The sequence below is a fragment of the Biomphalaria glabrata genome, chromosome 9, assembly GCF_947242115.1.
Source record: "Biomphalaria glabrata chromosome 9, xgBioGlab47.1, whole genome shotgun sequence".
NCBI lineage: Eukaryota > Metazoa > Mollusca > Gastropoda > Planorbidae > Biomphalaria > Biomphalaria glabrata.
Window position 1 is genome coordinate 46,710,689 of NC_074719.1, and position 13,153 is coordinate 46,723,841.

The 13,153-nt window shown below is 37.3% G+C and overlaps 1 protein-coding gene across 3 annotated transcripts in view; it reads right to left on the reverse strand.

Moving 5' to 3' along the window:
• The window catches only part of LOC106071803 (LIM/homeobox protein Lhx9-like), a 102,928-nt gene extending 96,606 nt beyond the window's left edge, over positions 1–6,322 (reverse strand). The window contains exons 1-2 of one of the 3 annotated variants that reach the window (XM_056040775.1): positions 6,004–6,322; positions 1,450–2,123 (exon numbers count right to left, since the gene is read on the reverse strand). In XM_056040775.1, the coding sequence (XP_055896750.1) occupies positions 1,450–1,884 (435 nt within the window). In that variant the 5' untranslated portion in view covers positions 1,885–2,123; positions 6,004–6,322. Of the gene's footprint in view, positions 1–1,449; positions 2,124–5,955 lie in introns of all 3 variants that reach the window. The other 2 variants (XM_013231989.2, XM_056040774.1) reach the window with 2 other exon arrangements.
• Between the last annotated feature and the right edge of the window lie 6,831 nt (positions 6,323–13,153).

The window sequence follows — 13,153 nt, forward strand, 5'->3', positions numbered from 1 at the left end:
GTTTCTAAGTCTATTCCCTTGTCAATGTTGTTGAGTCTGTCGTCCTTATTACATGTAGTTTGAAGTCCACCTGTTTGTACAAATGCTAGTGGCACAGTTGTTAACTTTTTGACTTACTACCATGGAACCTAATCTAAGACTTGATGTAAACAATTAGAATATTTAGAGTTTGGAACTGAAAGTACAACTCACGTACCCCCCCCCCCCCCCCCAACCCTTAATAAATGTATTCATTGATTTAATTTGAATATCATCGATTGGATCTCTCGGTTGGATGGCTGCCTGGATATGTGGTATGCGCTCTGGACTGTCGTTCGGTGATCACCAACTTCCCGTGCTAGAACCCTGCCCGCTGCCATCCGACGTCGTCCTACGGGAGGTTTAAGCTAGAATGTCAGAATATGTAGCAACACCCGAAACATGCCAGACAGTTAACATAAAGTTTTACAAAACATCTAAAAGAAAAAAAAATACACTTATATAAGTAAACTTTAAATCTAATTTATTTGACTTGTGTCACTTCCTGCACATGATTGTGTTACATACAACAAAACCATCAAAAACAGATTCCCCTGGATTCTAAATAAAATAACTAATAAAAACACTTGCTCAGTCAACATGTTCATATGACCATTATTAGTTTGAAATATAATACTGTACACCTGGTGTGTACCACAATTCAAAGAATGTGTACGATAAATAGTGAAAGAGAATAAAAGTTTGTATTAATTTGTATAGACAAATTTCAGTCTTAACATCAAAGTTTCAGACTTTAGACTCTCGCAGCAAGTAAAATATTTATTTTCTTAAATATTTAGTTTTATTGTATTCTTTTTTTTTTGTTCTTACTAAATTAATATATAGTTTTTTTTTTTAATTTAACAAAAGAAAAAAAAAATATTGTGACCTGAATTACATCTTTGACCCGTGGTAGAAAGTTTTTTTTTTTTGTTTTTTTTTGAAATTTTCAATCTTGATCGACTTTAAGAATTTAACTTGCTATCTCGGTAAAAAAAAAAGAAAACTAGATATCTCTCTCTCTCTCTCTTTTTCTCGCTAGATAGTTAGATAGATAGGTAGATAGATAGTTATAGATATACACGATAGATAGGTAGATAGATAGTTATAGATATACATACATAGATATATAGTTTTCATTTGGAAGTTAAACAAATAATGCAGTAAAAATATCGTAAAGAACAGTTTCATGAGACGGGTCTAAGCTAGTAAGAAAACCAAACTTTTAAATAATATTACAATTATTAATATTGACACACAAGACTTGGTGAATCAATAGTGTTGTTAACTTTGTATGCATTTTAAAATCCTGTTTTCGTTTTTTAAGTAATCTCTTGACAACATGATAATTTACAACAAGAAATTATGGGATAGTTTTGATTGTCATGGTATCAAACAATGGAATGTAAAGAAATGATAAGGTATACTCACTCTGTGGTGGTCAATGCAGCTTCTGCCTGGGACTAGCCCATATCCTAAAAATTGGTACTCATCTTTGATGTCGTCGTCTGCCATCAGCTGACCCGAGTGACGCAGGTGAGGGCCCATTTTGCTCATAGTGTTCATGTTCGCATCGGGGCCCCCGCATCCAAGCCTGTCTTCCCCTACAGCACTGTCGAAGTCGTGAGGGTCCAGCCTGTCGTGCGGGGCCCCCGTGCTGCATTCTATGAACCTGTCGTGGCCCATGTGGTGCATATGTCCGTGCTCCGCGTAATCCATTCTGTCCGGCACGCGGTCCAAGGGATCAGAGGCACCCATGGGCCTCGCGTAGTCGGGCCTCTCTGGACCGTAGCCAAGTCCACCGCAGTCCAGCCTGTCGTGTCCCAGCGGACCTACGCAATCCATGTGCCTTCCCCGCGGGGACATGGGGATGTCGGGCGAGAGCAGGGTCGTGTACGTGTTGGGCGCCGGGCCCAGCGCCGAACCTGACCCCTGGGGCCCAGGGGGAAGAGGACTGATCGTTGGAATAATGGTTGGTTTGCGTGAGCACAACTATCTGAGTCAAATGAATGGAAGAGGTTTAAGATCCAATCCGCAATTTCCTGCGCTCTCTTAGTATGTAAGGATGAAATTGTTTTAGCACATATAGCATAAGCACCTTGACACTGAAACACATAGAACATAAGAGTGACGGAAATATTTTTTTTTTTTACTAACACACATTTGTAACTGAATTTAAGCACTCTAAAGGACAATGTCTAGACACCCTTGTTGAGTCTTAACTTAATAGTTGGGGGATTTCAGTTAGATAGATGAATAAACAAATAAAATAATACCCCCCCCCCTTCTGCCGGCTCTATAAAATATTTAGTCCAATTGTATAGTCATACAGTCCAATTTATTAGTCATTTAGTCCCTGAGTCAGCCAGGTAGAATTTAAGTCATTGGTTAACATGCATAAGTAGATTGGCCTAGGGTCATGCATAGGACGCAATCCTTTTCTGTTTTGAAGTAACATCTGTGTATTATAAGATAAGTTATCATAAGTGCAACTGTATGTTAGTATAGTCTAACCGTGTGGTCATATAGTCCAACTGTAAAGTCAAATAGTTTTACTTTTAATAGTTTTTGTTTGTTTATCACTTGACATTATTTCTTTGATTAATTTATAAACTAAAAGGTCAAAACATTATTTCTCTTTAATGTTTAAATTTTTCTCAAAAAGGCAAAGATGGAAACAAAAATTGCTTTGATTAAATTAAAAACAGTTTAAATTACAAATGACTTTGGTTGATCAAACCGTGTCTTAGCGTATGGTAGCCCAATAGGTCTGGGTAATATTGGACGCCAAAGCACGCCGGCTGTTAAAACAATTGTGACGTTTGTTTGTTTTTTAATCGAAAAATGTGTTCAATAAAGAAACCATTAACCCTTAAAGTGCTGAGCTGTTTTACAATGAGTGTACACAAAATGGAATAACAATTCTGATGTTTAGAGGCTAAAATTACCACACGAGTTTTAAGGGTTAAGAAACTAGAACAGACACAAAATAGAGCAGTGAGATTCATAACAAACGAATATTCACAGTTGATTAGAGTAACACCTTTAGTAGAATCACTAAATTTAGAAACCCTTCAGCATAGAAGACTTTACTTTCAAGTAAAGTAACAATTATACATAAAACACTGAACCATAGGCCTAATCTTCAAATACAAAAACAAAACCCAATAAAATATTCAGAAAAAAAACTCTCGGGTAAAAGCACATTCCTCGTTCCATATGCTAGGACAAAGTTGTACAAATGCTCTTTCTTCCCTAGTGCTATCAGAGCATGGAATGGGTTGCCTGAGCCAGCCAGGAAAACCAATGACTTGGCAGAACTTAAGTCATGGATTAACATGCATGACTAGATTGACTTGGGAACACGCGTAGGATATAATCATCTTCGTTTTTGAAGTAACGTCTGTATTTTATAAAATAGGATTTTTGTTTACTATATCTAAGTACACACTTTTAATTCAGATATTAATAACCATTGATGGCGTCTGATCTATTACTCCACGACTTGCAGATTCATCCTTCTAGAAACACTTGTTCTGGTCTAAGCGTAAACAAAACAAAACAGGAATGTTTACAGATGTATGACCCCGAACAGACAAAGACGCTGTGACATATTCAGCCGCATAGCGTTAAAAGAAAGACAAAACAAGTGGACATACGCGTAGACAGACAAGTAGACGGACTTAAGTAACAAATTGAGATTTTGTTAAGGAAACAAAAGAGGATATGATTGATATTTCAACGTGTCAGAAGTTGTCAGGTCTTTATTCTCAGAGATCATTGGTAGGTCTACAACATTTTGGAGGAAGACACAGTCATCTTTCTCATTTATAAAGCCTTACGTTTTATGGTAGCCTACAAATTTAAACTTACAGCACACTCTTGCTAGGCTCAATATAGTCATGACTTCAATTTCTAGCTAGGCTCAATATAGTAATGACATCAATTTCTAACATACGCTATCTAGGCTCAATATAGTACTGACTTCAATTTCTAGCTAGGCTCAATATAGTTCTGACTTCAATTTTAACATACGATTGCTTCTAGCTAGGCTCAATATAGTTCTGACTTCAATTTCTAGCTAGGCTTAATATAATTCTGACTTCAACTTCTAGCTAGGCTCAATATAGTTCTGACTTCAATTTCTAGCTAGGCTCAATATAGTACTGATTTCAACTTCTAGCTAGGCTAAATATAGTACTGACTTCAACTTCTAGCTAGGCTAAATATAGTACTGACTTCAATTTCTAGCTAGGCTCAATATAGTTCTGACTTCAATTTTAACATACGCTTGCTTCTAGCTAGGCTTAATATAGTACTGACTTCAACTTCTAGCTAGGCTCAATATAGTTCTGACTTCAATTTTAACATACGCTTGCTTCTAGCTAGGCTTAATATAGTACTGACTTCAACTTCTAGCTAGGCTCAATATAGTTCTGACTTCAATTTTAACATACGCTTGCTTCTAGCTAGGCTTAATATAGTACTGACTTCAACTTCTAGTTACACATATGCATGTTTTTCGTATTTTCTATACAGTCGTTTACCCCTGCAGCAGTAAATCTTTGTTGTTTTTTTTTTGGCTCAATATAGTACTGACTTTAACTTCTAGCTAGGCTCAATATAGTACTGACTTTAACTTCTAGCTAGGCTCAATATAGTAATGACATCAATTTCTAACGTGCGCTAGCTAGGCTCAGGTTTGTTATACAAGAAAATTGACAAATATAATGCATCTAATTCCATTTATTTGAAAGCGTATGGCAGTGTACACCTATACAGACAGTTTTTACCTCCACCCACTGAAGATGTTATAACAAGTCTGTACAAAATATCCAAGAAACGATAAACAGAAAGACTAAAATACCAACTCTTCTTTTTAACCTCATTGGCAGAAGCAATAAGGAAACAACTGGACCTAGAGAGATATCTACGCGTAGATATTTGCATAGACCTTTACATAGATCTGTGTATAGACCTTTGCATAGACCTTTGTATAGACCCACACATAAACCTTCGCATAGAGCTACATAAAGACCTACTCACAGAACTGCAAAAGTAACCCACATTAACAAAGACCTAAACTTGGGCCTTCACTTCGATATAGACTGGACCTTCACTTCGATATAGACTGGGCCTTAACACTTAGATCTACACATAGACCTGCCTAGGCATAGACCGAAACCTATAGACTAACTCATGGATCCTGAGCACAGACCTCAGACATAAACAAACTTAGCCATAGACGTGCATTCATTAGCTTACTGATAAGTATCAATTAAGACCATCTGATAGAATTTTTATTTAAAAAAGAAAAGCTGTCAAAGTATTTCTCACATTTAATCCTAAGCCCCACTTTAGATCAACCAGAAACCTTTTCTTACGGCTGTTATCGTGTCTGGTGGTCACGTTGGTAAGACATTTACAATCCTCCCAAAAATGTAAGAACAATGCATCGGAGTCGGAGGTTTTCACCTGTTTAGAAGTATCTCAAGAGTGTTTGTGAAGTTGTAAAAACGATTGCTTAGCTTAATATATTGCAGGCTCTACCGAATAATAATTAAGATAATGATCAATTTAGTTACTTATTGTTTTGTTGATAAATATAATTATACAAGTTTAAATCAGCTAAAATTCTTTGAGAAAAAAAAAGCCTATCTAATCAATAAAAGCGTATCGATTAACGATTTTAATCATGTTTGGATAATTTTTATATTTTGTTCATTAGATTGATTTAGTGTAGCCGCTCAAATATTAGTTTAGAGCTAGGACCAATTTGAGATTGTCTTGTGTCTGAGTAACTTATAACGACGAATTAGAAAACTCTTAGTGTCCTAAACATTTTCATCGATTCATATTACTTTGTTTGTCAACAACTTAAACCAATTAATAAGGATCTAGGTTAATTATTGAGCACAGAGTCACGCGGCTACACACCTCGCAGCACAGACGCTGTGTCAGACACTGCCTCCCGTGAAAGCTTACTCTAATGAACGCCTCAATGAACGAAGAATTAATTTTTTCGAGGACTACTCCAGTAAGAACAGCACCAAAAAGTATCTCCAGAATTTCGCGTGTTTATTTTGTGTCTCCAGAATGTATTTGTCCTCAATCCCCAGAAAAACACATAACTTCAAAGTTGGAACTTTCCTCGTTGTGGCGCTACTGAATGCGGGAACGTAGGCTCTATCCAAGCGGGCCAACAGTTCGAAAACACACACACGCGCGCATAGGCAGAACTCCTTGCAACAAACAGATCGGTTTTAAGCTTTCTCTTTCACCTCCGTTCTTCTCTTCCTCTGCTGCCGATGTTGTTTTTCGTTTTTTTTCCCCCAGCCCTCTCGATTCCCCCCTCCTCCTCCTCCTCTTCTGTTATTTCCTCCAGCAGCAGAAGATTTCCAGGCACAAGCGTAAAGAACTAACAAGGTGGGCGTGGTTTGGTGCGGAGCTGAGACAGATGGACGCGTCACTAAGACCGCCTCCCATGGGGGCTGTGCGTCGCCGGAAGCGCTGGCGAATGGTGAGATAGCCCGGATGTGACTTGGATTGTTGGATTGGCCCGCAGGTGCCTGTCAACGGATCAGGTGGACCTATCGGAGGGCGAGTAAGTTCGTTACGTTCAAAAGAGACAGAGAGAGAGAGAGAGAGGGGAATGAGAGAGAGAAGGAGGAAAAAGAACGAGAGTGTCTTTGTCTTAAGAGTTGATGCTGTCAGTGTTTATCCTATGGCAGTTACGGACAGACATCCAGACGGACAGACTGACCGACATAAGGAGCAGACTAAAATAGCACGGGTCCAGAGCGGAGTCTGAGGAAGCCGTGTACATTTAGAAATAGATCATGAGTTTTTCCTAGAGCATTTATTTAAAAACTTACTTGGAGGAATACAAACACATAAATCAACAGGTGACAACTTCCATGCTACATAGAGCCGGGTCCAGGATACAGCTAGTACCAACATCACATTACATGTAGGTAGTGCCAGCATCACATTACACATTAAATGTAGCTAGTAACAACATGACATTACATATAGCTAGTAACAGCATCACATTACATGTAGGTAGTGCCAAAATCATTAGATCGAAGCTAGTAACAACATCACATAAACGTAGCTAGTGCCATCATCACATAAACGTAGCTAGTGCCAACATCACATGAGATGTAGCTAGTGCCAAAATCACATGAGATGTAGCTACTGCCAACATCACATTAGATGTAGCTACTGCCAAACTCGCATTAGATGTAGCTACTGCCAACGTATATTTATATTTTCCAAGGCAAAATTGAAACATATTGTTACTATGGAAGTTGGCTTTGGTTACTTTGGTTTGGCTATTTTTAATTCTATTTGAAGCTTACTACTGTCCCTCGAAATGTAAACATGCTGTTAATTGTTTATACAATTAAAACAACCTTGACACTTCTTATATTAGGATATTCTAGTGCTATAATCTAGGGACACATTAAGACGTGGGAATAAGTTGAACCGCTGATTTTAAAGAGATTAGCCTCAAAATGTTATGAAATCTGAACCTTTGTAAACACAAACTTTGAAAGGAACATCCCAACATCAGTGCAAAGTACTAGCACCGCTTTAAGTAACAAGTCATACAAATATTCAGTGATTTAAGTGTTACCATAGCCTCCAATGCTGAAGATAAATGTACAGAAGTGATTAATATCAGATCTGATTCTTTTATAAACTAATTAACTAAACGCCATTAGACTTAGAACCGATTCCGCGTGTAATTAATAAAGAAAAAAAAAAAAAGAAACATACATGATATCACTGGATCTAAACTTACTAGAATTTTCCTTTTTCTTTAAGTGTGGGATATATTCTGTTGAAGATATTATTTTAATTACACATCAAATAATTTATGACAGAAAATATGTTTTATTAAAGAAAGTTGCTTTTAAAAAAAAATCATCTTCTCTCTTGATCTGATCTTCTCTTTCTTATCAAGATAATTATGTCCTGCGCATATCTTTATGTTAATTTAGTCATGTATGCTAAACAGAGACTTAAACTCTAGTAGGTCATGGGCCTTCCTGGCTGATTCAGGCAACCCATTCCATGCTCTTATGGCACTGGGGAAGAAGGAGCACTTGTACGAATTCTTCCTAGCATCTATTGAACAAGTAATGTGCCTATATCTTTGTTTCTTTTTGACGTCTTGATAAAGAAACATCTAGTGCTTGCTATATTGGTATCACTGTTGTAATAGCCAGGGCCATAGTACATTTCAGCACCTCGGTGCTGAATTATATCTGAATAATAGTAAAACTTTTGATTGTGACCAGACACCGAACTTGGACCAGGATGGTGCAGTAGTTGTCATAGGAGCATTCTGGAACATAAATACATTTCTTGACTGGTCATAATGCATGTTCTTGTTATGTAATTGAGGGTTCACAGGTCATGTGTATTATTGTTTTTAGTCTATAAAGACATAGACTAAATAGACTAATTAAAAAAAAAAAAAAAGCATCGTATATCATTCGAACACAGCTACCATTTCTTGAAGAGCTTTTTCATGAAAGATGCATTTCCAAAACACTCTCGATTCTCAAGGATAACCTGCACCCATTAAACTACTGTTACATCACATATGAACGAAGTGGTCGTCTCCTTTCCGTTGGGACTAAATCAGAAAGATTTAAAAACTCCCTTTATTCCACTTTCGTTCAGAGTGTTAGAAGGTCATTTGTTGTCATCGAGAAGTACATCTAATTCATAAAGCCTGGCTATGGGTGTGTGTGTGTGTTTTGTGTGTGTATATCATTCGTATTTGCATCTATATTGTTATCGTTACAATAGTTACGCTGAGGTGGTCAATTGTAGTCAAACGGAATTTCCATTTGATTGGACCAATAATAATTATCCTATCTTATCTTATCTAAACTAAAAAATAAACTTAGCTTCATTATGCTACGTGCCAACAGTCCATCAAACTATTATTGGTAATTAATTTGTTTGTTAGATATCGAATAAGGAAAATAACTTGTACATAATTGATATAGTTTTAAGGGCGGAGTTCTTCCCCTTTAGTGAAGCTTTGTATTTAAAAAAAAATGATTTTTTTAAATGTTTCTTCTCTTGCTCCGTTTCAAATGTGTTAATGTACACGCTATCCCCTATCTTACACGATCCGTTCTCAAAACTTCTTCTACCCTTTAAGTCCTGTGATCAAATCTTCTTTTGTTGAGCTTCAACTGAAGGTCACGATGTGAAAACCATGAACTTTTTCTATAAAGCCCTAGCAAAGGGTCGTTGTATTTCTTTATTTGGCGGATAGGGGAAGTGACAACATGTAACTTTTTTATTTTTTTTATTTTTCTAACGAATTCAGGACTTTGTTATTGATTTTTTTGTACCAGGTCCCAACTGTATAACAAAAAATCTCGCTCAACCTCGCTTGCTTTCGTTGATGCCCCAAAAGTCCCCATCCTAACGCGCGCTCACTGCCCCCCAGGGAGAAAGAACCTCCTACAAACTCCACACGTAGCCTTGGTCAACGTGAACTGCCTGTAGGCACCTGTATTTTGTCAGTGGGCTACCATAGTAACACCGCCACATTGCCCAGGACTCCGGGGTTCTGTCTACTTGCTCAGACTAGTCCAGCTTGAACGTTTACATTTCTTCACTCTTTTACCAACTTAGACGACCCCTCTCCCCCATCACCTAGAAAAAAGAAAAAAAGATCAGGCTACAAATCTAGCGACATGTACAAACAATAAAAACATACAAAATACTTAAAAAAAATATATATCTAAAACTGACCGTTCATTTTAAACCTATAATGGTTATAGCTCATGAAAGTATGTTCTTTTTCTTCAAATTTGTGGATTCTTATTAAAACCTCAAACCGAGACCATTGGTTATAGAAGGCCTTGACACTGACCTGCAACGTCGCCACCCGTAGGTAGTTTAGACCAATAGCTGTCATGAATTTATGATATTTTTTTAACATAGTATTTGGTATGAAAACTATCGTTGTTGTCCTCAACTGTCGAAAAGATTTACGCCTGGAAATTGTTTGAGCCCATAATACACAGAATGGCATGCCTGGTCACGTGATTTGATCTTTGGACTTTCTTATGTAATGCATACTTCAAAAGGTAGTATAATTACGTCCTACTGGTATCAATGTGTCAATCGAGTCATGTTAATCAGTGACTTAACTCGTGATTGTCCCGTGTTCAAAACCTGCGCGCTTTGATTCTCTTCCCGACCTGCTGAAGATTCATGCCAGATTGGAACTTACAAGAAAGCTAAAAAAAGAAAAAAAAATTTTTTTAAAGGTTAAAACAAAACTTATACTAAGTGTAGTTGTATCAATTAGTTTGGGTCAGTCATGTAATTATATGTATTTCTGACCTAGACATAAAAAATGTGTGCGATCAGAAATATTTTTTTCTTCCATTTTTGTTTCGTTTAGCTTTTAGCTTTCTCCAATGCGCTATGATCGTATCACTTGTCTAGACCAGTTATGAATGGGGAGGGGAAAAGGAGGGGGGGGGGTGTCTTTGTGAATGTTTACATGATCGTTTTTATTTTAAATGCATAAAAAAAAAAAAAAAAAAAAAAAAAAAAAAAAGAGAGATCACTCAGGGCTTAAGATTCGGACTAGTTCAGCTTATACCACCACATCTGTCAAGAACGATTTCTTTCCCTTCTTCAATTTACCAAACAAAGTAATTGGTTATTTTTTGTTATTGATTCTTGTGTTGTCAGATGAAAGAAATAATTATGCAACATTTCAGCTTGACCCCGAGATTGGGTGCGGGAAGTGCAACTTTTTACCAGACAGAAAAACAGAGAGAGTGAGTTAATATAATATAATATAATATAATATAATATAATATAATATAATATAATATAATATAATATAATATAATATAATATAATATAATATAATATAATATAATATAATATAATATAATATAATATAATATAATATAATATAATATAATATAATATAATATAATATAATATAATATAATATAATATAATATAATATAATATAATATAAGCTTTGTAAAAAGAACAATACATTTGACGCTCTAATACAAACTTGAAAGCGAGTTTACAAACGACAACGCGCGGGACGACGTTGATTGACCATATAGCTGAAGGTCAAGGCTTTGCGCGGTAACACGACAAAGCATGCAAGACTCGTCGACCGTCTTTCTCCATTTCTCTCTTGTCTTTTGCATTAGTTTAGAACCCCTTTCCATGGCAGGCCCGTCCATTCTTTTATGTTGTCTTCCCATCGCTTTCTCTGTCTGCCTCTTCTTCCTTTCCTGGTACTGTTCCCCTGAGAATGGTCTTTGCGAGCCCCGAAGATCTTGTAATATGTCCATAAAATTTTAGCTTGCTTTTTTTTTTTTTATACGATAGTTAGCAGGTCGTCATGGGGTCCAATCTCTGCAGTAACCCTGTCTCTAATCTCTTAGTTTGTGATGCGGCGTACCATACAGTTGCTGGCAATCATGGAAATAGAAATAGAAGACCACAGTTTGAGAACAACTGGACCTGGTACTCCCACCCCCTACCCCCAAGGTGTTGCAATGATCGCGCAAGACATTTAGACTTACATTCGCGAGGTGTTTGCCCTCTTGTTTATCTTGCTCTCGGTTCCTAGTTGCTTGTCATTGTATTACACATTTCCTCGTACAGGCTTTCTAGCACATCCATGAATGTCGAGAAAATGGACGAGAAGAACTAGAGAGAATGAAACAGCAAGCAGGACAATTGTAAGAATTCTGAGATTTGAAAGAATTTTTTTTTTTTTAAAGACTAGCCGTTAAAGCGCGGAACAAAAGGGGAAGTAACTTGTGTCCAAGGAAGTCACTCTTGTCTAGGGGGGGAGTAACCCCGAAAAAGTCATGCCAGACGTGACGTCGCAGTGTTCTGTCGGTCTTCCCAGTCACATCCGGGGACACGAAGTTTCCCTTGTTGTCTGAGGCTTGGGTCATCCGAGGTTACCCAGGAGCATGTGCTGGTAGCGGGCTGGACCATCGTTAGCCGTTCGTTAGTCGCTGTTGGTAGGAGCTTGGAGGTTGCGCCATCTAAAAGGGGGGGGGGGAGAAAGGGCGGTACAAAGAGTGGCGTTCAGGGTGGTCGATGTCACAGTGCAGTCATCGGTCATTGTCGAGAGCATTGAAAACTCATCAGAGAAGACTATTTGAAGTCGATGGCCCCATTGTTAGAACAATTTCATTGACATAGTCTACTATCATGTAAAAGGTTTCGTATTTTTAACCATTCATAAATTCTGATTTATAAATTTATATAAAATGTTTTGCATGTTTCGGATGTTCCTTCAGAGTAGAAGATAATTACTTCCTAGTCCAAACCTCCCGCAGGACGACGGGGGATGGGAGCGGGCAGGGTTTGAACCCGGGACCATCGATAAATCTGAACGACAGTCCAGCGTGCAAACCGCACGACCAGGCAGCCATCCAAAATAGCCATATAAAATGATATAGATTGAAGTATTTGAAAATAAAATTAATTCAGACATTTTCCAAACCGATGGCTATATACTTCTTTCCTGTATCAGGATTTTACTTGTATATTATATTATCTTATCTTACGTAATACAGAAGTTACTTCAAAAAAAAGAAAATAGTTACGTCCTACGCGTCATGCATTTAGTCATGCATATTAACCAATGACTTAAATTCTGCCAAGTCACTGGTTTTCCTGGCTGGCTCAGGCAACCCATTCCATGCTCTAATAGCACTAGGGAAGAAGGAGCATTTGTACAAATTTTTCCCAGCATGTGGAACGAGGAATGTGCCTTTATCCGAGTGTCTTTCTGGGTATTTTATTAGATTTTTTTTTCATTTATTATGACACCTAACCTAGGTATTTTGTGTTTTTAGCCTGTGTTACTGTAATCTAAAATACATCATTAACTCTAAGGAATATTGGAAGAGATTGGAACTTACGTGGATTAAAGAATTACCTAACAAACTTACATCAATACTGCTGTTAAATAATGGGTTTTAAAATTGTAATTGCTCGCTTTGAGAGAGGAATGAATTCACCTACTAGCAGTTAACTGTTACATGTTTGCATCGAGTAATCCGTGTATTTGTGTGTCCGTTTCTTTAACTCACTA